Here is a 27,029-nt window from a genome sequence, read left to right on the forward strand (position 1 = left end):
ATAGAAACTCAAAACCAAAAAGAGTATTGGCTTACCTTCCTGCCAGTCCAGTGCTGTATTTTTTTTTAAAGGCAGTGAACAGCTATACAAATAGTTTTTGATATTAACTGTAAGTGAGCTTTTACAGTTTACAGCTTTTGGTTTGTTATGTAGCTGCAGCTAAGGAAGCTTGCTGGAAGCCAATCCCATGATATCAGTGAAGTAAACAATACAGGTGATTTGAAATGCAGTAGCACCATTCAAACACAGCATATAACATACATTTTCTCGTGAAATTAAATTTGGGAATTAAACCAGGCGAATACTACATTACCCACTGGAAATACGTCTGTGGGTTTCAGTATACAACTTTGAATGGATCAATAAGTAACAGTAACCGACAAATTGTTCTTAAGAAAGTGAGCATACACTAATATATGTATATTTTGCGAGTTTGCAGACGGTCAGAAGCATACCCCTAACCTCTTCAACAGCTTAAAACGATTTGTTTAGTGCAGAGACCCCTTTTCGCTGGCGCTGAGGGAGGACAGTTTAAAGTCCCACCTGTCGTTGCACAACGTGAGCCGCAGCCTCCTGTCAAACCGGTGAAGTCTGTGTTTGTAGCTGGGGGGCTCATGCATTACCCACAGTCTATCCCTATTTTGCTGCATGTGTTGTTTGTGCAAAATACGAGTTTGTTTTGGAAGATCCCTTGAAAAGAGATACGGATAATCTACCTTAATAGACTACCACACAGGTGTTTGACTTCCAGGAGAGAGAGAGAGAGAGGGGGGGGAAAGGTTGAGTAGGACTGAGATGCAAGGTAAACATTTGAACTCTTGAATGATTTGTTAATGACCGATCGTTTCAATCAGATTGAATTCCCACACGGTCACGAATGTTCCTAGCAATTCAGCGATGTCGTGATTTCTCCCGTGTCTAGTTGTATCAACGTGGCACTTGTTCAGTTATAGTTATGTTAAATATGTGGTTTTAATATACAGGGGACGCAGTCTAGTGCACATGTTGATTCATCTTTGTTAACAGCGGATACAACGTTAAGTGATCCTGTATCGGTTCATATCTGGAAGAGGCGTTTCGAAAACTCCTACCTGATTTATTTCAACAGGAGCGTCACTGTAAAGTAATACATATTTATTTAGTAAAAATGCATGTATTTGAAGCCAATTAATAGTGAGGATTTACAGATCCACATCAAATGAATCTAAAGGTGCATGCCTAAAAATAGTTTTAATTATCTGAAATTAATTGGCTTAATTATTTGTTTTTGTATAATATAGAAGACGTTTAAAATGGTGATTGTGCTATTGCTAATGGGGTTCTAGGCACGCTTTGAAGTCAATTAACATTTGCATTGTGGTTATGTGCATTGTCAATCAAAATGTACCTTTTACTTTACTTGAGCTACTCTGTATTTCATTACTGAGAAATGCTGCCTTATTTAAAGTTGCTTATTATGCCAACAATAGGCCCTACGTGTTTTTGTTTTTCAACTAAGACCAACTTTAAAGTTGATAACCAGTTATTCAACATACATGTAGAAGGAAAACTATTTGTAAAATCAAGTTAAATTACTTTCTTTAAACGAACACGATACAAAAATTGTTTAATTGACTTGCTTACCGTGGTCCTGTCTGTGAATAGTTTCTCAGGCGCTTAAACACAAAGCAATGTCTGCCTAATTTGCACCCAGCGCTGCACACGTGTTTTTTCTTTTTTAATCAATACATATTATTGCATTGACATCAAAAGTCACTCTTAGTCACTCATGTTTATTATTATTGTTCACAGCTTTTTCTGGAAAATAAAAACATGCTTTAATTATGTAAAAATGTAAAACAATACCTATCTGTGATCAGAGGTTTAAAAATATTCTAGGATGATGCAAAAAGTTGGGCCTTATCTGTAGGTACAAGTCTGATGTAAATTTGTGGAATGAAATCTCCTTTTCCTACTGTCGTTTTTGCATGTTGAGTGCACAGTTATAAAGTGCAGTGCAAGGAAGGTTCCCTCTGATGTAGTTTCAAAGCCTTTCTCCGAGCACTGCAGAGAATTGAGGACAGGGTGGGGGAGACTGCTCTCACCTGTGCATTGCTGCTGGAGGTAAGCACTTCTTTACTTTCAGAAAGGCCCATTGTTAGCTCTAGAGGAGGATCAAACAGTAGACTTCAGAGGCGGGAGCTCTGCTTACTGTCTAGTCTTCTTTATAAAAAAAAAAAAAAGTAATGCTTTATACAATCATGCGAAGCGCAATTTAATCCCTTTGTTGTTGGACTGAGCAACAAGGCTACTGGTGCTGTGCGATGCTCAGGAGGAGAAGGTGATCCGCAGCTGCACTGGTGTGGTTTCTGCAGGAGGAAGAGAGATTTGTCTTTTGTAAGTATAGTAGGAGGGAGACTGCATGTCAGGGTTTATGTGCTGGTGACATGGAGTGGTGTAATAAAAGCTTTAAAGCAATACAAGGTGTCGGAAAGGAAACAGTATATTTAAAAACAAATTACCCCAGGACTGATAGAAGCTCTCAGGGAAGTCATGCTGAACAGAATAGCTTACCCAGTTACAACTCAAAGATGAGTTTCAGCATTACATGGCACATCAGTAAAAGTACTATTAAGATATTCTGCTGCTGGTGGCTATTTATATGAGTTTAATCACCCTTGGTCTCAGCCAGCTGCTGAAATAGGTTTTCTGACTGGAAGAACACATCAGATATCTCAAATCGCTCATTTTCAATCTTGAAAAGAGTGTTTAGGCCCAGAATGGGTCAGTGGCGGTTTTGCACATGTATTCAGGCACAGACTTTTCATGATTTCAGACTACATGTATTGGAGGCCGCCTATTAAATGAAATAAAGAATACCAACAAAGCTGAAGCTTTATCCTGAGAAGAAGGGGTTATCCCTGATTCGTTCCTCAGTGCCCTCAGTGCTAAATCCTGTGCATCTTTGCATGCCGTATTTTCTTATCTATGCAACCGTCACATTGAAGCAGACGCTAGTTTCAGCAGGGTGGACATTTTGCAGGAAGCCACTTTCACAGTATTCCAGTTCAATAGGGTTGTGCATATCCTATCTGTGCATCTGAAATAACATGGTGACTAGGCTTACATTATCAATGCCAGGAGGAGAAATAGCAGGGCTTTGACTGGTCAGTGGCAACTGTTTGATTCTTTGAAGAGATTTGAAGAATGAAGCTTGTAGTGTAAATTGCTGTCTCCCAAAATATGTAGTTTTCAAGTGATTAAGAAATATAACCTATTATGTGTCTCCTTAGACAGAGTTGACATATATTAATGCGTACATGCATACATTGTGTATGTTCTCTAATACAAATAGGTTATATTTTTGAAGGCTTCTTCTAGCACAACCACCTGGATTATCCTCGACTCATACTTGTACAAAGATGTTGAATAATTCTGGTCTCCAACAGTGTTCATAACACTAAGTCTTAAAATATTGGTCGCTTTATTCTCTTTCTCTTCAGTCTAGTCTGAAACATCTGGTTAGCATGCTTGTTTTGGAGGATGGCTCCTTTCAAGCAAGGGTTAAACTAACAATGTTATCATAGCAGAGCGATATTTATCTTCTTTTTCATTAAATGCTTTGCTTTATCAATGGGATGCCTAGTTAAGCAGCATGGGGCCCATTTTATTAATGGCCAATGTAACTGCTCCCTAGAGGCACTGAATGATTATGTTGGATATGAGGTCATTATGGGGAACATAAATCTTCCTGTATTCACAGCATTGGTGTCACTTTGATCAAAGGCTTTTCCCTGTCGGAAAAAAAAAGGTTAGATGGAGATAGAGAGGATCGCATTTCTGTTTGGTAATGACAGACAGTGGTGGTTGGAAGTACTCTACAGCTGTTAAACCAGACAATTTGTCTCAGAAGAGCTCGTAGACTGCATACGGTATAATGCAGTCTTTTGATTCTTTAGATTGTGTTTTTTTGTTCCTGCTAGTCAGGGCAAATATCTTCTGAAAAATTAGATCTGCTTCTGGTGTGAGATGATTAAAAATCATACATCACATAAGACAGATCCATCTACTGCTTACACATGTTAGGAGTCATCAGACTTGACTATAACTTGACTATATACTCAGACTATAAATAGATGTCGTCTTTGCAGGTGGAACAGCGCACTTCCTAAAACATGCCCCCTTTTTTATACAAGTACTCATCAATCTGAATCTATCAATTTAAAGGATAATGAAATCGGTATAATAACTATTGGAATCTAAATCTTTCTTTATCATCGGTAAGAGCGGGAAACGTAACAAGATATATTCATATATTAGCTAACTAGAGTAAATACATTTTATTTTTTAAAAACGGGTGGCCCTGTTCGGAAGCTTTTTATCATGTAAAGATCAAATGTGGGTCACCCTGAATTCCAATGGTCTTTCTTCGGCATACATACAGAAAGTATCTATTCTTGAACTTTAATATCTTTAGGTATAAAATCACATCCACTAAATTAAGGGATTTATTAAAAAAAAAAAAAAGAAAACGTGCATCCTCCAAAGTATGGGCGTTTGGGAGCTGTAGCTGTTCCTGAACCTGATATGATGGTTTTGCACAATTGCTGCATGCTGATGTGAAACCAATCCTCTTCAAAGCATTCTTTGTACAGTGACTTCTTTGTCAGATTTGAAAAGGGTGTTTGTTAATTTGTGAGCTTGTTAGCTTGTCGAACTTGTTGTTTTGAAGGAGTTTCCCAATGTAAGAGTGTTAGAAATGTTTTTTTCCTCCCTTGACCTTTGACCTGTAATCCCTGCATAATGAGTACTGCAGCTCATTCCCCGAGATTGAAGCAGCACTGCAAAATTTAACTCTTAAGCCCTGGAAGTAGCATTTATAAAATGCATGCTTTCCTGCATCCACATTTAATTGATTACACTCCATTGCATGTTCCTAAAGTTTAAATGGCTGAAGGGCTGCCAGGGTTGCTTTGTACCAGATATGCAGTGGCAGAACTTTGAGAGGTTCAAATTATTACAGAATAGCATGTTTGGATCAGAATAGTGAATTTGGCTACATCCCTTCCATTCTTGTGTGTGTGTGACAGTGATGCCCTCGGACTGGTCAATTTGTTACAGTGTTTCTCTATCAAATAGTATTAGGTTTGCTGCCATGAGTCCACCCACGAATACACATTGCAACACTTTTAAAGTAATATCCCATGTAGAAGACATCACCCGCTTTTTAAGATCCTAGCAGATATTCTTAAGATTCAAACTCCTTAGGGTGGTGATGCAGGCCTGTGTCATAAAGACAACATAAGTTACACTTAATCAAAGCTGCCTTTGTAGATTTACGTTTATGAAACTGCCTACGTGTGTTTTTTTTCTTTCTTTCCCAAATTTAAAAACATCATGTCAAAGGAGTCAATAAAAAAACAGGTATTTGAATTGGGGAAGCGAATAAGCACAACAATCCATAAACTGGTGCAAGTCCACATATAGGATTGATAAACTTCAACTGTTTGGATAGTAATTATCGAGTGAGAAGATTCAAATGAAGCCTACTGTTTTGCAGTCATGAATATGGGAAACAAATACCAGACCACCAGTTACTAATTGTTGTGCAATTAGGTCATCTACAAGTGCAAATAGATTTTCCCAATGTCTTATTCTAACTAGATTTCCAAATACAATTATCAGTTTTACTGTCTTTGTTAAGTGATATTTTGGTGCTGCATAGAATTCTCTTACAATGTTTTCTCCTGCTAATGAATAGTAAAAGCAAAATAGGGATTTCCTCTGAAGAGACAAATAGATAGAGAGGGGGAAATATTCTTGGAACAGTAGTCAAAATAATCTTTTCAGGCAAATTAATTTTCACTGAGCATTGTATGTGAGATTTGTCCTGCTCTTTAAAGTTTTCAGCATTTAATAAGGTGTTAATCTCTGATCCCATTAAAAACCCTGCATCTATCTATCTGTCATCCGTTGTTGTCCAGGTTTCAAAGCTGTAAATCCTTGAAAACGCACCAAAAATAAAAAATAAAAAATAAAATTACTTTTTGGTCAAAGTACACTCCCTTTGTCTCAGGGTATCTACTTTTTCAGCATCCCATTGACCCAATAGCAAGCCCCAGAAGTTTATATAAATCCATAATCTGTGACAACTGGTGGAGATTGGCTGCCCTCTCTGCAAATTTACTCTTCCCCCCCCCCCTCTCTCTCTCTCTCTCTCTTTCTCCCTGTTCCCAGCACTGTGTAATCCCTGTTGAAAAGGGGTCTGATTGAAAGGAGAGTGGGGGCACGGTGAAGCCAGGATCTGTTACACCAGAGCAGGGCACCTGAAGGGAGTACAGGGCCAGAGCCAAGACGAGAGCCGTGGACTAAACTTTTGGAAAAGTTCACAAAGGCACCGAGTCTTTGGGCTTGAAAGAGAGGGAGGTGTAGGGACGAGTGGAAATCGGGGGCACCTTCAGTTTACTTTACAGATCAAACTAAAAAGGAAAAGTTCTGGATCCGAGTGAAGTTACGCTGCAGAGTTAAAGAATGACCTCCAATGACTCCCCATCTTTGGAGTACTATGATTATTCAGATTATGAATTTGGACCAGCCGCCCCCACTTTGACACCTGTCGAGTAAGTATGTTAAGTTTTTTTTGGGGGGTTCCAATAAGATCTTTTCAATTTGTGGTGTAAGTGCAATCATGTAATGATAACTTTTAATTCCATCGTAGTGTACAAAATGATTGGGTTCAATGCTTTTATGATGGTTTTGCATGATAACATTTTTTAATGAATGATGTCATAGCTCATCATGTGATGCATTTATGCTGATGATAAAAGTGCACCTATAAAGCTTTGATTGTATATATTAAGAAAGGAAACGACTGGCATATTATGCAGGGAATTATTTTATTAACACAGACTTTCTCAAAGGTTTGTGTCATGTCATAATTGGTTTTGAGCCCACAGTGCTTTATTTCAAACTACCAATCAATGTTAAGAGATTAAATAAAAAGAAGAACTTGCTTCCTCAACCTTCTGACTCATCCACATTTCCCTGATATTTAAATTCTGAATTAACATGATGACTTGCTCCAGTGAAACAATGGTACAGCTAATCCCCAGCTAAAAAAGTTGGGTGGGAAATAAATTGTAATTCTTTATTCCATGACTATATAGTGCAAACCTGACAAGTGACAATTTCTCAAAAATAAGGATTGGGCAGTATACTTCAGTTTGGAACAGAAAGATTTCACAATCATTCTGTTTATGACTTTTCATCTCGTCCTTTAAAAGTGGAAAGCACGTTGACCCACTGTATACACAAAAACGCGAGTGAAGCAATCGAACCTTTGTGACCAGACCGGCAGAGTGAGTGTTGAGTGTAGAAAGAGACGCACAAGTGGATCTATGCCCTGATTCGATTGTGTAGGGGACATATGCATACCAAAATGCATTGCAGTTATATTGGTATTCGATCCCTAATAACCAAAGCCGCATTCTGAGTATATGGTTGATTTTATTATGCAGTAGAGGGCCAGAATCTATGCTCTGTAGTCTCGTGCAAGAAAGAAAAGTTCAAATATTTGTTTGTATGTTGGCTCAGCAGCTGAATTGGACTGAGCTGATCACAGTGTGAGTCCAAAGTTTTGTACTTTTTAAATCTCTAATTAGTTTGCCATTTGCTCCCGACACTAATTCTAGTTTAATTATTCTTAATAGTTGCAGCGAACTTTGGCAGTATTGAGGGGAAGATCACATGTTTATAACTCTGTGTCGACTGTTCTTGGGATGGCAGTGTGTTTTTAAACATTAACTCTTTCAGCTGATATCCGAGGATGCTACCTGCACTGCATACTTTTGTTTTGTTGTTGATGGGTGATTCCAATAGGTTTATGTGCCTGTCTGTGGGTATCTGCTTGCATTTCATAAGAACACATGACATTGTAGATCCTCTTGTTTCAGCTTTTCCTTGTTCATTTGTTCAATATGTCTGTTTTAGATTCACGCACTGTTTGGTGTATTGATGTTGGCCTGTCTTGTGATCATTCTCCACCTTATGCTCATTTCAGAGTCATCCCGCCATGTGATCCCACGGTAGATGACCGTCTCTACCACACATGCATTGCTGCAATCTCTGTAAGTGGTTTATCACATGTCACCACCCTACGGTGGCCCTGTGCCACTAGGCTTTCTTTACTGTGATTCACGTGGAGTTTATGCTTCCCATCATTGCATAAAACATACTGTTTATAGCGAATACCTCCTTAACCTATTCAGATTGTTTCAGAAATTAATCCATTCTCAATACAGCACAGTACGTTTCCCCTCACTCCATCCATGCACCTGGTTCAGAGTGAAAGGCTGATGTCTTGACCCGAGGTCAGAGTTGGGTGGGCGGAACTGGTTCTGCTCTGTTTGTTCAGAACTGGTCACAGGTTGATAAAGTTCATTAAGCCCCAGGCAAACTGTCACGCTGTGTGATTCTGACTACCAGAACACAGAACAGACCGGAATTATCAATACACGTGGATTACGGTGATGGAACCCCTGAAATTCTGCTAATGCAGCTTTGTAAATGATTATTTTATTAACTTATAGGAACAATTTGTTTTAAACTAAACAGCATGATTTGAGTGCTGTGGTTCCCAGTGGTACAAAGCTCAAACTTGTACTGTTCCAGATGGCCGACTAAGCTCTGTCATATGGTTCATGTAGGTAGAAACAGGGGTTTCTAGTGGTCTACAGCTATATCTCATTGGAATGTGAAAACCAGGAATTAGAGACCGTTAAAACCTTATGGTATTGTAACAAAGACAGATGAGTAAGGAAAGGTCAAATTTCCTGTTAACCAGAAATGTCTTTCGTAATACTGGAATCGAGTAATTAGTGGAACTATTACTGTCTTTAGGATTACCACACTTATCCTGATAGTAATCTAGTGTGCTATTTCAATGATGGATACAAATCTTTGAAAAGTATGTTTTTTTTTATTATTATTATTATTATTATTATTATTATTATTATTATTATTTTTAATTGCTATATTTTGGGGGAAAAACAATAAAAGGTAATGAAATAACTACTATAATAGCTTTCCCCCCTCTTGTTAAGTTTTAATTTGGCTTCACATAAAAATAACTCAGAAGCTAGAAAAAAGGCCACGTACATCAAAAATACATCAAAACACTGAAGACTTTCATGGCACTGTGCTCTCCCTGCGGTACGCAACATGTATTCTCATTTGTATGTCTTTATTATAAATGTATTTCACATTTCATCTGTTCAGACATGTATGCAGTACAAAAAATATTCTGGTTGTTTGATTTTTGTGTTTTTCATGTGTGAGTAATCCAAGATGAACTAATGAAAGTGTTTTCTACATTGCAGCTTGTCGTTGTTTTGGTTCTGGCTGCCTTTACCAGACGTAAGAAGCTGTGTCAGGGCTGCTTTAAAGGAGTTCCTGGGTTACTCAGGTAAGGCCTAGTCTTGAAATGGCCTGACTTACATCTGATCAAGAACTGTGCAATTCTTACACAAGAGTAACCATTATCTTTTATCTCCACAACTCTAATCATTGGCATTCAGGGCCTACTGCGGTTGAGCAACTGTGCTACAACAGTGTTGTTCCTGCAGAAACGCAAGAGTATAAATCAAAGCAGTTAAAGCCTCCTGAATAAGAGTTGGCTTAATCTAATAGTATTAACTGGCAACGGACATCAAAAAGCTTTCTTCATGCTTGGAAGGGTTTCTAAAGCACCAACACATCAGTTGATGAATAAAATGTTGACTTTGTTTTTCAGGATTTCCATTTGCCATTTCTCATATAAACAGGTTTTAACTTTAGCTGGCAGTGCCAAAACATGTAAATAAAAAATTGTTTCAATTAAAGGTCAGACTCCTGTCAAACATAGCCAATCGTCTAAAATACAGCTGTTCTTTTTTTTTTTTTTTTGATGGGCGGGGATTAAAATAAATCATATTAATCTGACCCTGTGTCTCATACACTGCACCAATGTAATAATGATGTGGACTTTTATTCTGCAGCTGTGGCTGTTGTGCTATGCTGCTGGAGTTAATTTACTGTTGTCCTTCCCCAGTCCAGTGAATTTCCTGGATCACACCCAACACAAGGGCCTAGCTGTAGCTGTGTTTGGAGTGCTCTTCTGCAAGCTGTGTGTATTGGTGCTGGCCCAGAACCCCCTGCCCTTCACTAAAGACTTTGCCCAGGAATACAGAGGTGAGGAGGCCATTTCCACTCTGAGAGGTCAGCAGCGGGTTTGTGGGATTGAGTGGTGAGAATTCATAAAGGGTTGTGTCTTCTGTAATACCTTATGGGTTCTGGGAAACTTGGTTCTACATTATAAAAAAAATATTATTTTGGGATGTGGATGAGATCATACTAAACATCCTGGAAGTAGGCTGAGTCATTCCCTGATAAATACATTCTTTAATTTGAAGATGACCTGTTTTAAAATATTTGTCAGTGCTTGACCTTTGAATGTTAAAAGTCTGAAGACTTAGCCTAGATCATGTGCAAATTTGTTGTAAAGTTTTTAGGTTTTTTTTTTGTATGTTGAAAGGTGAAATCCTATGAGGAAATTAGAATAATGCATAAACACAAATTAACTGGAATAATGATGAAAATCCTGGTTTATTCTTAGTCTGTATCAAACAGCACTATCAAATCCTTCATTTATAAATGTCTCCCTCTGGCCTATGAGTGTCCAGTTAAATGTTAGCGTATGCCAACAGCTCTGGCAGCTCTAGCTCTTGAGGGCACACCCTCAAGGTAAGGTGCACAGAAGGGGGGTTATCTTTGAAGATATCTTCCATCTGTCTCTGTCTCCCCTCCCGGGTGGAGGGGGGATATTTCTGGAATCTCAAGTGTGGTACACTCTGCATTTGCCTGGGCTGCATCTACCTGCATGGTGACATCACATGTGTACATCCCACCCAAACATACACCTGTCATCTATGTGTTTCTTTGTCACAGCTCTTCATGTTGAGTTCACTTCCGTCGGTGGGCTTTCAAATGGGACACTTTCTAATATGATGCTTTATTTTAATTTGTTTTACAGATCTCTTAAGATTGATTTGTTACTCTAACAGTTGGTAATCTTCTTAAACCCAGATGTGTTATAAGTGACATTAGTCTCAGCTCGTATTGGGTGCCAAGACTGATCTTCACCTTCTCTCCTCTAGAGTACTGGAAGATCCTGTCAATCTTCTACTACCCTGTTCTGTACTACCCCCTGCTGGCCTGTGGGACTCTGCATAGTCAGGTGGGCTACGTACTGGGGAGCCTGCTGTCCTGGACCCACTTTGCAGTCCTGGTGTGGCAGAAGGTGGACTGTCCAAAGACTCCAGAGGTAAATGACAGCGTCACCCAGGCAGTCCCCAAGAGGGCATCTACACAGACAGACTAATTGTGAGGACTTCTGTGTCCTACAACTACAACCCAACTGCCTTAACTTTTTCTGTCTGAGAAGCTGTAGCTCCTTCTGGGCCCTGCAGAGTCGCAGGTGACTGGTGTTTATCCTACCTAAACTCTTGACTTGACTTAATTGATTCAGTTATTTACAGACCTTAATTACCCCTGCCTCTAAATCTATAGCCTTTGATGGTTTAGCTTTAGTTTAGCCTGGTTTAGCTCTCTAGCACTATGAGTGAGTATCATAGATCAGCCAGGTTTTGATGGTTTTAGAAGTCTTGATTTATTTTCAAGTTGATTCGGTTTCAGCTCAGTCCTACGGCCTATAGGTGGGTGTAAATGGGTGATTCAAATAAATCAAAAAGGTGATCGGTCGTAGTAAAATAAGTCACTAGCATTTGTTATAGCGATTTTGAAATGCAAAATGTAGTTGTAAAGCTCAGTGGATTAAAACATGTGAAAATGAAACTGTTCCCTTGCTGCTAAGTAACAAAGTGACAGTAACACAGAAGAGAAATTTAAATAATTCAAAAACATTCAACTGCTGCTTCCCGTCTCTGTGCTGTGGAGCTGATGCAGCTGCTACCGAGTTACAAAGAGGTAAGTTTGACATCTCTATTGGAAACTGCACTGTGTGTTACTGAAGGGTTCCTAGCAATCTGTCTGGCTTAAAGATTCCTTCGGCATTGTGTTCTGTCAAGCTCGACCATACATCTTCGGGGACTGTCTTGAGATCGGCAGTAGTCAGGGTTGTAAGAGGTGCTTGCTTGCTTTAGAACACGAGATTTTTTTTCAGATTGATAGTCAAACAAGTCATTTTCAGTTGAATGGTAACTAATAGGCTGCTTTATTGACCCCAAAGCCTTTCAACTTAATATTCTTGGTGTCATCCAGATAGCTTATTGAATTAGTGTGTAATTTCAGCATGCATTAAAGCCTTTGGTCTGTATTATGATTGACCCATTAAATGCTTATGTTTGTTATCCAGCTAAAAGTCTTCCTCAGTCGATCACCCTATATATCCTTGGATCACTCGGTTATTAATGGACACCAAATAAGCATGATGGGCCTCCTCTCGTTTGTGTACTTCCTTGTGTTCTTATATAAAACCTTAATCAACCTTAAAAGGCTGAATGGAATTCGCAGATGATGAATGTGGGGTTCAGCTGGTTGCTCTACAGTGCAGCAGGTCTGTTTTTGTTATTTGTCAAGCCAAAGGAAGAGCTCCTTGGCTGTGCTGCGATAAGTCTGTCTCAGTCTAGAGAAGCTTTATGCTCAGCCTAATCACTTTAGTTCTTTTGTGAGTTGGAATGTGAAATACTTCCCAGCTTAGAAACAAGGGACTTTTATCTTCTTAAACTTCCAGAGAAAACGTTTTCTTTCTTTTTCGTTGGCAGTGCTTTTCTGTCTCCTTTTAAACCAGTTGTTCATCTGTGATGCAATATCTGAGAAGCTGGAAGGAAAGGGCATGGATTCTTGAGTATAATGCACTAATTTCTCTACTTAAACAAGGTCCAAGTCATAGCGAAACTCTATGTAGATGTGTTACCCGCAATGTACAAAATGCTGTATACATTTTACAATCATTTATTTCCTTTTATACACACTATGTTCTTGCCTCCGTATATGGTGGATCAGTCTTGGTATCAAAAATAACATAATTGGTTAAATGTCTTTAATTTAGTATTGTTCATAGTGGATTCATACCATTAAGATTGAATGTATTATTTTGGCACATATATCTTGATGTCATTCAAACAGCAGTTTTTCAATCTATATAATATAGCTGAAATGGAGAGATACCACTATCAAGTCTTACATTTATTGATGTATTTGATACAGACTAATAAAAACGGATCTTCGCTGAAGCAAAAACACAAATTTACTGGAATCATTTCTTGGTGGCTTTATAATGGAATTGAGTTTGTAACAGATGTATGTTGGAAGGTACATTTCATGTGTGTTTGGAGGGGGGTTAAGCACTGATCTAATTTAAATTGAGATTTTGTGATGGCAGGAGGGCTGTGTTTGTGCATTTTGTTATTAAACTAAATGTCCCCTGTTTCCTATGCAGATCTATAAGTATTATTCTCTGCTGACAAGCCTACCACAGATTGGCTGTTTGGCTTTCCTCAGCTTTCAGTACCCTCTGCTCTTATTCAAGAACTCCAGTGGGACTAGCCAGACCAGCGGCAGTGAGGTATGTCAGGAGTGGGGACAGGGACAGATACTTCATCTACTAAAGGATACAGTAGCAGAGAAGGTCCTGGTTACGGGCAGGATACTAGCGATATTTCTCTACAGCTGTATATGAGCAATATTGTATAATTGTATCTCTCTGTAAAAGCACACAGGATCCTGGTGATGGAGCTGCTTCACTACAAGGCATGAGTTGTGTTCTGAAATGCCAATGAACTGTATTCTCTTCTGTTAATCTGCTGTTAACACGACCATTCCTTGCTGTCCTACAATTGTTTAATTTGTTAATCGTATTGAAGATGCGTGATGTTTTTTGTTATTGAAAGGAAATGCTGTCATCTGAAGTCCTGTATGGATTTAAAGCATCAGAAATATGTAAACTCCAAAATAACATTCCAGAGCCCTAATCTGTGTAAGCTGCTTCGATGTAATTGGTTTATGCCATAATTGCGTTGTTTCCCACAGTGTACGCCACAATAACACAATGCTCTGTTTATTTATTGGTAATCTCTAGAAAATCCTTGTTATGTCCCAGAGTTGGCTAAGAAATCTGGACCCTACACTTCTTATCTTTCCAAATGATTAGGAGGAATTGATTTTGACTATACCAAACTCCATATTTTTCTGTTATCTTATTTTACTGCACAAGACTAACACCAAATTGTCCTGCATTTCAGGACCTGTATTCCAGTTATTACAAAGACTATGTGCAGGAAATCTTGAAGAAGAAGCCCTCTAAACCAAGGTGGGAGAAATCCTAATGAATGTGACCTTTCTAATAATCCCCGCTTTCATATAATCCCAGTTTTCTCCACACACAAAAAACTGGCAAATTTAAAATCCTTTGAAAGCTTTATTGACTTATTTCTTAAAGCTTATAGTTTAAATAGTTTAGCTATTTATTCTTAAAAAAATGGATCCCATGTCTTTGCAATTATGTTCCTTGGACTCATGTTCCCAGTTCTTCTGAGGGGGACAGTGGCTCCTCTGAGAAGCCAAGTCTCATGTCACCATTCCAATTATGCAGGCTTGTATCCAAACCAGGTCAGAGGCTGTCTTGGGGTGGGTCACTTAAGCCCCTTGGGAAAACCGCATCATGGTGATGAATCTTCAGAGAAGGTTCATGTATAACTTTGGTTCTGTAGAAAAACATCCCTTTGTCCTTTATCATTCATGAGCAGGTTCTCTCACAGCAGTGCTGCCCATCTTTTCAACACTGCTCAAGTGTTTGTGATTCAAGAGGGTCTTAGCCTTGGAATCCAGTCAAGCAGAGCTTTTAATTTTTTTTATACATGGAAGATACTGACAAGTGTAAATATCCATCATTATTTTTTACCAGAATGGAGCAGATTGCTTGGGCATGAAAGATGGTGCAATTTGGCACAGTTCACAGGAATCGGTTGTGTAGGAGGTTACAGTAACCGGCTGGTCAAAATTTATGAGGAATGAAGTAAAAAATATATATATAATAACAAATGAAAAAATCTAATGGAATACCCATCTCTCATTTGACCTGGGCCAACTATTTAATTTCTTCATAAACATTTAATTTATACATGTAATTAGACAACTTCAGCACTCATCACTGTTCTCTGTGTCAGGTGTGCATGATTATTCTAGCATCATTGGGGGAGATTACATTTTTCTTCACTTTTAAATCAAAAAATCATGTTTCTTACCCAATATGAAAGCTTGTGTTGCAGTACATGAATTGTGAGAGCTACAAAGGAGGCATCTCGAATCCAATCCCTCACATTTCTGTGTGATAAGCTGAAGTGATTAAAACCCAACGTCCTTATTTATCTTGCAGTTCCACCACTGCCAAGCCTAAACTGTCTGCAAGGATCTCTGAGGCTCTCAGGTCTTATGTCTACACACCAGAGGAAGGTAGGAGCCACAGGCACTGTAGCATACTAACATTACCCTTTAGCTCCCTTTGCTTTAGCCTACAGAGGAGTGTGGTGACTGAACTGTCCTCTCGCCATGGAAATAATACTTCCCGTCTTTGTATATCCATTCATTAGAAGAACACTGAAATTATAGAATATAATAAAGCTACTTGCCCATTAGCCAACTAAAATAGATTTTCTTCTAAACCCACAGTTTTCCGGTTTCCATTAAAGCTTGCAATTTCTGCAGTGGTGTCATTCATCGCAGTGTATCAGGTACTGTGTTTTTTTTATTTTTATCATTAGCAGTAGTAGTAGCAGTTGTTGTATTATATTGGTTAAGTATTGTGTTTTTCTAACTTAACGGAAATTTTAAAACTAAACAAAGGTATGGTAAATTTTAAATATGTATTGCAATTGATATGTTGTGGTTCATATTCCAGTTTACAAAGCTTCCGTTTTTTCTTTTTTAACCTTTAAAATTGTGCCAATTTGTGATGCTCTCCCTTCTTCCCAGGTGGCGCTGTTACTGTTGACGTTTGTTATCCCCACCCTTCAAAAAGTCCGTGTGGGCGTCAATGAAGACATTGCCTTCCTTTTGGCTGGCTTCAACATTCACTTGTCTGAGGACCGGGCTGAGGTGGTGAAAATTGTCAGCTACTACATGTGGTGTGTGGAAGGTATGTCTCTCAGTGTCAGTCTCAAGTCACAGGGCACAGATCTTCAAGTATGCAGCCCTCAGGCATCAGTTTTCAATAACACTGCTCTAGTGGGAACCTCGGGCACCATTTGGGAATGCCTTCAGCAGATTTAGTTAACTCTCTCTGTGGTACTGATGCGGTGACTCTCGGTGACATTTTACTGGTGGCCAAACGTCTACAGTTTCTTTCTTTGAGATAGAGATAGTTACTTGTCATTTATTTACCTCAGTGCAATGTGATTTCATTCTACAGTGTGCTACGCGTCATCAGTGACCCTGTCCTGTCTGGTAACCCTGGTCATGCTCATGAGATCCATGGTTTTACACAGGTAAACCCCCCGTCCTTCCACCAGTCCTTCTGTGTATCTGCATCATGCGCAAGATGCTCGACTTCCCTCACCACTGCAGTTACCCAAGAGATTTGAAAAAATGCATATAATTTCGATATAAAGTTTTTAAAGGGAACTTTACAACAGCCAGATAGATATTTTTCATAACCAACTTTAATTTTTTTACTCTGTGAAGTGACATATGCAGTTGCGTTATTTAAATAAAGGATTTGGCAACAAGTATTTCTGATTGATGTATCTCAGAGTGTTTGTTAGGGTGGTGAGATTTCTCATTTTAATGCCTCCAGTACAGCTTTCTGAGAACAGAACCTGTTAAGCTAAACAAACTGTTGATGTCACTATGGTTTCCATGTCTCTGGGGATATTCTTCTCTGTAGAAATTACTTTAACTCATTAAACTGTACACCAATGGATAGCAGGTAATTTGAGATGTATAAAGGTAATTGTGCTGCTTTTATGAGTACCGGCTAATATCCACAGAAGATTTAATATTTTAATTAATTTAGACATTAAACAATTAGACAATTTAGAATTCAATTTTGCTGGTATTTTTTATAATCTGTTCTTCTTTGTTTCTTAATAAAATTGTTAGGGGTAAAATAACAATGAAGCTTGATGTGCAAACGCTTTTTTTAAAAATCGCAATCATGACAAAAGACAGATGAGATCGATGTAGGATTTGAGCAACATTTTCAAAGTGATTGTTAATAAGGGAAAGCAGCTGAGTAGTAATGGTTTAGAAATAGCCACATAACTCAGTCCTTATAGCGATAGTGAAATTCTAATTCCAATTCTCCCCCTCCTGTAAATAAGCCATGAATTATTTAAGTTTTAATAAGCATTAGGTAAACCTTTTAACGATAAATGTTGAACTTTCAGAGCCTTTTGGGCTGAGATGTAAAATTTATGAAAGCTAAATGTATACATCTGGGCATTTTCTTTTTGGCAATTGCTATGTAAGCTACTGCTTCTTCTTAAAAAAAGAAAAAAGAGGCTGTTAATGTAGTTTAGCTTACACTGTGAAATCCTCAATCGAGTCTGATATGTGCAGTGCCTGTAATGAGATTTTCAGTAGCTCCAAGGAAGACTTTAGTACTGCTAGTGCAGAAGTTAATATTAGGAAAATTAAATCCTGATAATTGTGTAATTGTGCAGATAACAGGAACTTGGGGGCAGCAGCTAAGAGAATGCAAATTAAATGATTATACACTCACCTAAAGGATTATTAGGAACACCATACTAATACTGTGTTTGACCCCCTTTCGCCTTCAGAACTGCCTTAATTCTACGTGGCATTGATTCAACAAGGTGCTGAAAGCATTCTTTAGAAATGTTGGCCCATATTGATAGGATAGCATCTTGCAGTTGATGGAGATTTGTGGGATGCACATCCAGGGCACGAAGCTCCCGTTCCACCACATCCCAAAGATGCTCTATTGGGTTGAGATCTGGTGACTTTGGGGGCCGGTTTAGTACAGTGAACTCATTGTCATGTTCAAGAAACCAATTTGAAATGATTCGACCTTTGTGACATGGTGCATTATCCTGCTGGAAGTAGCCATCAGAGGATGGGTACAAGGTGGTCATAAAGGGATGGACATGGTCAGAAACAATGCTCAGGTAGGCTGTGGCATTTAAACGATGCCCAATTGGCACTAAGGGGCCTAAAGTGTGCCAAGGAATCATCCCCCACCACCAGCCTGCACAGTGGTAACAAGGCATGATGGATCCATGTTCTCATTCTGTTTACGCCAAATTCTGACTCTACCATCTGAATGTCTCAACAGAAATCGAGACTCATCAGACCAGGCAACATTTTTCCAGTCTTCAACTGTCCAATTTTGGTGAGCTTGTGCAAATTGTAGCCTCTTTTTCCTATTTGTAGTGGAGATGAGTGGTACCCGGTGGGGTCTTCTGCTGTTGTAGCCCATCCGCCTCAAGGTTGTACGTGTTGTGGCTTCACTAATGCTTTGCTGCATACCTCGGTTGTAACGAGTGCTTATTTCAGTCAAAGTTGCTCTTCTATCAGCTTGAATCAGTCGGCCCATTCTCCTCTGACCTCTAGCATCAACAAGGCATTTTCGCCCACAGGACTGCCGCATACTGGATGTTTTTCCCTTTTCACACCATTCTTTGTAAACCCTAGAAATGGTTGTGCGTGAAAATCCCAGTAACTGAGCAGATTGTGAAATACTCAGACCGGCCCGTCTGGCACCAACAACCATGCCACGCTCAAAATTGCTTAAATCACCTTTCTTTCCCATTCAGACATTCAGTTTGGAGTTCAGGACATTGTCTTGACCAGGACCACACCCCTAAATGCATTGAAGCAACTGCCATGTGATTGGTTGGTTAGATAATTGCATTAATGAGAAATTGAACAGGTGTTCCTAATAATCCTTTAGGTGAGTGTATACAGGAATGCCAGATAACATAATGATGTGTACAATTTGCTTTTTTTTTTTTTTTACAATTCTGTCTCTTCCTTTTGAACATCCATAGACGTATGGCAATTATTTTTCTTGTTCTTCTTCTATAAAGAATTTGAGACCGATGCCTTTAAAAAGAATATCTTCCTATGCATTTGAAATGGGCATTGGGATGCATGTCCTTCTCTTTGTGTTGCTGTCATCCTTCAGATCTAACCTGAAAGGCCTGTACCGGGGAGATATTTACAGTGTCTACAATTGCCAGAGAAGCATACGACCCTCGCGATCGGCCATCGTTTGTTGGATGAGTTTCACCAGTTACCAAGCTGCTCTGATCTGCCTAGGTAAACAATGTAGGCCAGGAGATTCCTCATTGATTTAGTGGACAGTGTGTCAGATGTACAGTGTCCATTTCCTAATCCACCAGTTTGGGAATCCCAACAAAGGACATTTTCAGATTAGGCGTGTGTTCACAAGGATTGAGATGCTACTTCTTTCCATGCCCGCTGACATGTCCTCAGTGATTAAATAAATCGTAACAGAATTTACAGAACTAATGGGTTTGCTGGGCCCTAGGGAAGCTGTAGTTTATACTTCGTCTGTGAGGCATATCTAGTTTTAAAGAGATCCTTTAACACGGTGGGGTGGGTCATTTCTGTGATGGCCATTCTAGTTCAAAGCCCTTCAGAGACTGTCAACTATGAGTACAACTTGAGGCATTTTGTGACATTTATCCTTAAGGCAAGGGAATTCCATTGAGGTTCTAGTCATAATTGAGGCCTAGAGGTTAAAAATGGATGCACATTGTGGGCGAGCCACTGCACTGCCACTAATACTAGTTTACTAGACTTCAATGCAGTATAGGCACTTTTATTGGGATAAAATGTTTAAGCCTAATATAGGCCACTTTTGAAGATAGTAAGTTAAAGGGATGCTTTTGAGAATCAGCAAGCAGCCATTAATGAGAAAATCACAGATGATTCCAGCACTCCTGTATTAAAGTTGTATGCATCGCAACCCCTAGATAGATAGAATTCACCCACTGCTCCTCTCATGGAACTCTTGGCTCAGGTCTGTGTGTGAAGGAAGCTCCCGTGAGGCATCCCTCATCTTTGTTTAATTCTCCTTTTAGGCCTTATAATTCAGACCCTGGTGTTCTTCATCTGCCTGATGTTCTTTGTCTTCCTCATCGTCATCCCCATCCTATACGGCCAGAACCTCCTTCTCTTCAACATCCTTGGGAACATGTGGTGAGTTCTGGAGCTCTCCCTGCCACGCAGTCTCGGCTTCACTGGGGAGCTTGGTGTTATCTTGCCTTACCTTAGACTGAACAGCTATGGGCTTCCTGTGTATCAATGCAGCATCCACTTCCAAAGGTTTATAAACCTCTTCTTTTCATAATGGTGGAGTTTCCTATTTGGTCGCAAAGGGTATAATTAATATTGACATTGATTAGTTGATTTAGTCATTCCACACTCTTCCAGAAGCCAGTGGTTTTCAGACTGTGGATGTGAGAGCAGTATGTGGACTAGTCTATGTGGTTCAGAGTCAGGTTGGAGGAGATGGTTGGCAGGGCGTTTACTTAAATAATGATCTTACTCCCTCTTCCTATAGGCCCTTCTGGCTAATGCTGTTCCTAGCCGTGGTCCTTCAGCATGTGGCCAGTCAGTTTGCCTTCCTTAAAAAGGATGCAGGTACAAGAGATTTGGACAATAGGTAAGACTTTATGGCAAGCACTTTTTGTGAAAGACTTGTAAATATATATATATATACTTGACAAGTGTTATGCTTGGGTAATATTTCAAACCATTCCTACATCACAGATGTGCTGGACTTTCACTGAATTCTGTTAAGCACATTAAGAAATCTTGGCCCTGCTGTGATTGGTGTATTTTAATTAATATTGTATACTTTCCCATGTGCTGGGTTTTACCAATCAACAATACTTGGATAATTAAGCTAAATTCAGAGGAGATGTTCGTAAGTGTTGCCCCCACCACATGCTGTAGGAATGGCCTGTTCCTGCTCACCTACATGCTGTTCCCCATCAATGTGTTGCTGGGAGTCCTGATGGGCGTGTGGAGGATGGTGATCACGGCCCTCTTCAATATCATCCACCTGTGCAGGCTGGACATCAGCCTCCTTAACCGTGAAGTGGAGTCCTTCGACCCTGGTGAGTGTGTGATGCTCGCTCACTTGCTCGCTCTCTCACCAGGCTGGGAAGCCAATCTTCCTGAATATATCTGATAAACAGCTGGTACTGTAGTGATGCTTCTTAGCCTTAACAACACTCTCTTTCCTAAGCCTACCAAAGTGTGATCAGTTAAAACTATTGTGAGCTCAGTCAGTCTGTTTATCTGTTGGTATCTGAAAACTGGCATATGGCATAGACGCTCTTGGATTTCTGTTTTTCTTTTACTTTAATTCTTGGTTTAAACAATGCAAGTTGTTTGGTTTGAAAAAGCTGTTGGTACCTTTGTAACCTTAAATGGGTAAATAAAAATCTCTCAGTAAGTATATCTTGACTCCATTCTAACTGTAGTTATATTATTAGGGAAACCTTTGGTGTAGCAATATATTCTTCAATCATGCTTGTTGCATACAATTTAAATTAATTGTTATGTATCCTTTGTATAATCAGTTAATACTTGCTAGTAGTAGATTTATCTGTATTATGTGAGAATACGGTTAATTCCTTTCAAAGTGTTTGGTTGAAATCATTATAAAAATGTTCAAATCCTAGTTTGACGCACAATTGCAAAATTGTGGAAAGCACTATGGCAGACCAGTTTCTGATGATACGATCAAAGGCATACAGATGTAGTCTAATTGTCTTTTAACAAAATTGTGCTATTAAACCAGAATTGCATGTAGCACTAATGGCCAGTATATTTTTCAGTGAAAGCTTGAAGGTTAATTGTCTGTGCAGTGTTAAGTAAGGCTGTCAATTTTCTCCCTATAAATGGATGATTGCCTTGTAGAGATGCTATAAGTATAAGTAAATGCATTTCTCAGCAGCTTTGGCTAAACTGTAATTGAAACTCACCAAGAGAAAATTCTATTTTTATATTTATTGCAGCTTACATTCTCATATTTCCCTTGACAGATCAGGGAACTCAATTTGGGGGCTTGATAGCAAGCCATTGTTACAGATTATATACCAAATCAGGTATAGCTGATTTATGTTAAATTAAATTGAACAAACTCCCAACTTTTCCTAAACTGCTAAAAAAAGTGATGTACAGCCACAGCTATAGGGCCTTCCTTTGGTGTGATTATAATAAATACCAATGGGAAATAAGATTCTTTGGAGTAGATATTCTTATCCGTTGCTTGTAAAGGAAATAAACTCCTGCTGAAGTGCACAATACGGTTCGCCCTAATAGGGCTGTCATCAGGCAAGTCACTGTGATGTGAATATGCTTTTTTTTTTTTCCTCTCTCCATCTCTGCAGGGTACCGCTGCTATGCACATTACTTGAAGATTGAGGTCAGCCAGTCTCACCCTGTCATGAAGGCGTTCTGTGGAGTGTTGCTGCAGTCTCCGGGCCCCGAGGGCAGCACTGGACAGAAAATGCAGGACGCAGAAGAAGGTCAGTTACCCATGCTCCAGTGCACAGTGAATAGCTGCTCTGCACGCTGTTTGCAGGTTCTCTTTAATACCCCCCCACCCTTTTCCAACACCATTGCACCTCAGCTGAGCCCAACATGAGTCATAGTGCTGTGTTTCCCATTTTTATCCGCCCTCACACTTTTTTAGGTTTTATCCACATAGGAGATGGTCAGTAAAAAAATCTAGTACAAAAAAAAATATCTGTAAAAAAAAAAAAAAAAAAAAAAAAAAAAAATTTAAATAAACAAGGACCTTTTACAAAATGTAGTATCTTTCAGGGTTGAGGTACCGTTAGTCTACACAGATTAGTGGGCTGGAACACAAATCTTTTTGTGTGGCAGCTCACATGAAACGGAGCACTACTGATGTATAACCATTGATCAATTTTAAGGCACCATGAATAATAAAGCATCTCTTGGAGTACTGAGAGATAGCTCTCCTCTACTGACGTCAGGCTGCTCAGATGGGGCAGTGTAGTCAGCCAGGCACGAACCAGCACCATGTTGGCACAGCAGGCCTTTAATCCTAATTGGAGGTGACAGGGTTGCACAGCTTAGCAACATGCAGAAGTGAATATACAGTCAAATGTGGGCTGGTAAGGAAAGTGGTTGTGTAAGGCAACAGTAATTTAAGAATCATTTCACAATTCTTGTAGGCCAGGAGACATTTAGAAATGGCACAGGAATTAGAGGACTAGTTCACCTTCAAATGCGTAACCACGGACTTTGATGACCAAACATATGTTTGTCATCAAAAATGTTCTGGTCATAAATATAGTATCTAGACAACAATGCAGATACTGGTTTGTAGAGATTAATTGTAGACCAGCACACTCAACAGATGGGTCACACTAATTGAGTGTAAATTGTACTCCTATAGCCCAAAGGGCTGGAGCAACTGTTGACAGCAGTGCCAGGATGCTGCAGCTTGGTCCAAGGATTACTGCTTGAATTCTATTAATTATGATAATGGCTTTCGTACAAATACCTGTAACTGTATCATCTATTTCCCTTTATTAAGTTGGTGCAATGCTGTATTGCAATTTATGTTTTCCTTAAGCAAAGGAAGCCTGGAATTGGTATCAAAAAGTGAATAACAGTGTGAAGTGTGGGGTTGATTCATGCATGATGTACCTTCTCTTGTCTAGGATGTTCAAGTTAAGGTATGGAGTTGATGACCCAATAAAGCATAATCTCATAGCAGGACCATTATCTGCACAGGGAGGTGTCTTATGTAATACTTATAGAATTCCAGCTTTTGTTTTCCTGTTTCAGGATCTTAAATCAAATTTTAAACTGCTGTAGGTTTTTAAAGGTAGCTCAGGGATTTACACAATTAATTATCTGAAAAAATAATTCGGTAGTTATTTTTCTGGTTTTGAGAAATTATGCAAAGATGATTAATGTAGTTTTGTTATACAATATACATATATTTGTTATGTTTATCTGTGCATAGGTCATAAATATTACATTTAATATATGAAGACAGTTTGCATGCTTCTATGTAGCTCAAAACAAACAAACCAAAAAAGGATATAAAACTTTGCAATTTCCACTTAAATTGACAATCTCCGCAATCTGGATTGGGACAGGCAAAGTCAAAACCCAGGATTACTAGCAGGGCTACAAGGAAACATCAAATCATTGATCCTGCTGTTACTAAACCTGAAATAACCCAGTGTCCTATTCCTACTGAACTTTAATGAATATAAATACTAAATAATACATTTCCGACTGCCTATGCATTTTAAATATACCATTTAGAATGAAAATATACCATATGGACCTTTAAAAAATGAAAAGGCAAAGGTTTTTGATGCTATGGAGAGTCTCCAGCTCTCTGGGAACTTGGAACAGCTTGCCATCTGTGTGAGGTTCGCCCTTTCGTAAGAAGTCCCTGAACTCACAGTGGGCTCTGTGCTTGCAGGAATCCAATTGGTGCAGCAGGACAAGAAGCAAAGCAAACTGTCCAACTCCAGGAGGGCTCGGGCACGCTGGCTGCTCCTCTTCACCCTGGTCAACAACCCTTCTCTGGTGGCATCCAGGAAGCACTTCCAATGCCAGAGCTCAGAATCCTTTCTGAATGGGACACTAAACCGCACCACCAAGGAAGCCAGCAAAGAACCCGAGAAGTCCACCACCTAAATCCTACTGACTATAGAATATATTTTAATTAACTGACACAATCTAGAAATGTGTAGCTGCCTTCTAGATACCTCTGATCCTCTTGGTTTTGTTTAATTCCCCGCCCCCATTTTTTGGGAGGCTATTTATAGAAATGGCTACATATCTGTGAATAAGCACTTAATGGCCAGCTCCTCAGGAAGAATCGAGTCTAACTGCTGTTTCAATATGCACACCTGCCTCGTTTTGTCAAGTGTGTCCTGTTTTCATGAGTTTAGTTCAGAATAACCACTTTGAACTGGGCAATACAGCTGCACTGATTGCTCTCCAACCCCTGAGCAAGGTTAGTGTTTGTGTCACCCTATTTATGAATGTACAAAAATCTCTTGTTCTTCCTGTGTAAACTTTACTCTAAACATCCTCAAAATTAAACGGTTGGGTCAAATGGCCATTGCTTTAATCATGACAACTCAATTATCATAATTATAGACTTACCCAGTTGTATAAGATGTATAACTCTCTTTTATGATTGATGAAAATGTACTTAGAGCAACACTCCAGAACAGACTTTGTTTATGATGCTGTTCAGATGAAGTAAACTGTCTCTCACCTCTTAATTGTTATGCTTCAACTATATATTGCTACATGGTGTTTATGGTATCTGATTGATCAAAAGTTCCCAGTGTTGCTTATGGAACCATAGAAAAACAGTTAATTAAATAGTACAGAGATTAATAAATTTAACAATGTATTTTTGATCTGGTTGATCTGCTATGCTGTTCTTTGTGTTTGTCTGACTGTTTTCTGGAGGTTTATTTCCATTCAGTCTATAGTAATAAACTGACCATCGTCACCAAGGCCAGATAAATGAAAATGATCAACTTTCCATTGACTGCAAATACTGAACCTGGTGCCTGAAGACACCTTGTCTGCTGAAGGCTTGTCGTTAACCCAGTAGAAATCCAGCATTTAAGTGCATCTGTAATCTGTTAGTGGGTGCATTGGTTAAAGACTTGGTTCAATCCAAGATAATTTCTGAAAGTGATACTTTTTTCAGTTGTGTCCTGTGTAGTTATTGTTCTGTACAATCCTGGTGTTTAAAGTCTTGTCAAGGTCATTTTTTTATTATGACAATTTGCAAAATTAGTCGACATGTGGAGGGATGGAAAATAGAAGAGAGCACGAGAAATACCTGCTTGCATGCATGCATGTGTGTATAGAAATAACAAGCACCGCCAGCTTGAACATAAACCTCATTATAGGCCTATCCTCAGCCAGTCCATGCAGGTAAACCCATATCCCTTCTACAGATTCTGTGGCAGTACTGTACTGTAATCTAGCAAACGGAGAGAAGTTATTTGGTTTGTGCCATCCAATGAGTTCTCACACTGCTACGTGCTAGAAGGTAAAGGGCGACACCACAACGTACAAACTCATATTTTGAAATTGCTATATGGTTCCATAGTAAACCAGGACACTTTCCAATGAGATCCTATTGATTTCTCAACAGCCATGTACATTCAATCGCACACTTACGCGTCAGTTGGCAACGTTGACACAAGCAGGAGAGACCTGAAAGGCAAGGCGTGACTTTAAATTCTCTCGGCTGAAATGCATTGTGAAGTACTTAAAAAAAAAAAAAAAAAACAATTACTGTGTCAGTTTTACCTATTAAAATACTGTACAACTTTAAATATGTATTTTTGAAAACCTATGAATACCCCGTTTCTCCATGAACTGACGTAACAATATTCTGCGTATTAATAATAAAATGAACACCTAGAAGGACAAGTTTTCTTACAAAAATATAAAGTTTAAATATAAAATTCCGTAGCTGATTGACAATACATAGTGTTATTGATCATTACGACAGTACAGTATAAAGAGTGAACACCAAAAAAACAAACAAAAAAACGTCTGTTAATAGTTCAAACCAACATTTTAGGTTAATTGAGAATAATTTAAAAAAAAAGTGCACACTCGTTCGTTGCTTTTAAGATAAAAACACGTGTATTAGTTTACTATAAATATACATGTATATCTACACAGAGACGTGTATATATATATATATATATATATATATATATATATATAAAATCACCCCAAATTATCGAGAATATAGTTATTCAGACATTCTCAACAACGGGATGAATTTGAAGAAGTCCTGCAATTTTCACGTTATATTACAGGATTCGCAAAAAGGGTTTGTGTATTAACACAAACATTGAATTTTGATTTCCTTTAATTGATGCACATTAGCAAAATCTGATTATCTGGCTCGGTCGAACATTACCTGAGATTATTTTTAGGTTTTCCATTTTCTGTTT

The 27,029-nt window shown here is 38.9% G+C and overlaps 1 protein-coding gene across 2 annotated transcripts; it reads left to right on the forward strand.

Moving 5' to 3' along the window:
* Positions 1 to 1,963: 1,963 nt before the first annotated feature.
* stra6 (signaling receptor and transporter of retinol STRA6) lies at positions 1,964 to 25,460 on the forward strand. Of its 2 annotated transcripts, none has more exons than XM_066701772.1 (18): positions 1,964 to 2,103; positions 6,217 to 6,599; positions 8,039 to 8,105; positions 9,357 to 9,442; positions 10,067 to 10,206; positions 11,172 to 11,338; positions 13,475 to 13,600; positions 14,277 to 14,344; positions 15,410 to 15,486; positions 15,703 to 15,764; positions 16,006 to 16,168; positions 16,442 to 16,517; positions 19,178 to 19,311; positions 20,100 to 20,217; positions 20,582 to 20,683; positions 20,977 to 21,140; positions 22,422 to 22,559; positions 24,506 to 25,460. In XM_066701772.1, exons 2-18 carry the CDS (start codon positions 6,511 to 6,513, stop codon positions 24,721 to 24,723), a joined length of 1,995 nt encoding a protein of 664 aa, XP_066557869.1. In that variant the 5' UTR covers positions 1,964 to 2,103; positions 6,217 to 6,510; the 3' UTR covers positions 24,724 to 25,460. The 2 variants fall into 2 exon arrangements, with proteins under 2 accessions (XP_066557869.1, XP_066557870.1); XM_066701773.1 differs by lacking the exon at positions 1,964 to 2,103 and adding an exon at positions 2,245 to 2,376.
* Positions 25,461 to 27,029: the final 1,569 nt, after the last annotated feature.

The sequence above is a fragment of the Amia ocellicauda genome, chromosome 4 (assembly GCF_036373705.1).
Source record: "Amia ocellicauda isolate fAmiCal2 chromosome 4, fAmiCal2.hap1, whole genome shotgun sequence".
In the NCBI taxonomy this organism is placed as follows: Eukaryota; Metazoa; Chordata; class Actinopteri; order Amiiformes; family Amiidae; genus Amia; species Amia ocellicauda.

Coding starts and splice junctions, on each gene's coding strand:
- stra6 (XM_066701772.1), top strand. CDS start 6,511: ATGACCTCCAATGACTCCCCATCTTTGGAGTACTATGATTATTCAGAT. Junction 11,339..13,474: donor ACTGTCCAAAGACTCCAGAG/GTAAATGACAGC, acceptor TTTCCTATGCAG/ATCTATAAGTATTATTCTCT. Junction 16,518..19,177: donor AGATCCATGGTTTTACACAG/GTAAACCCCCCG, acceptor GTCATCCTTCAG/ATCTAACCTGAAAGGCCTGT.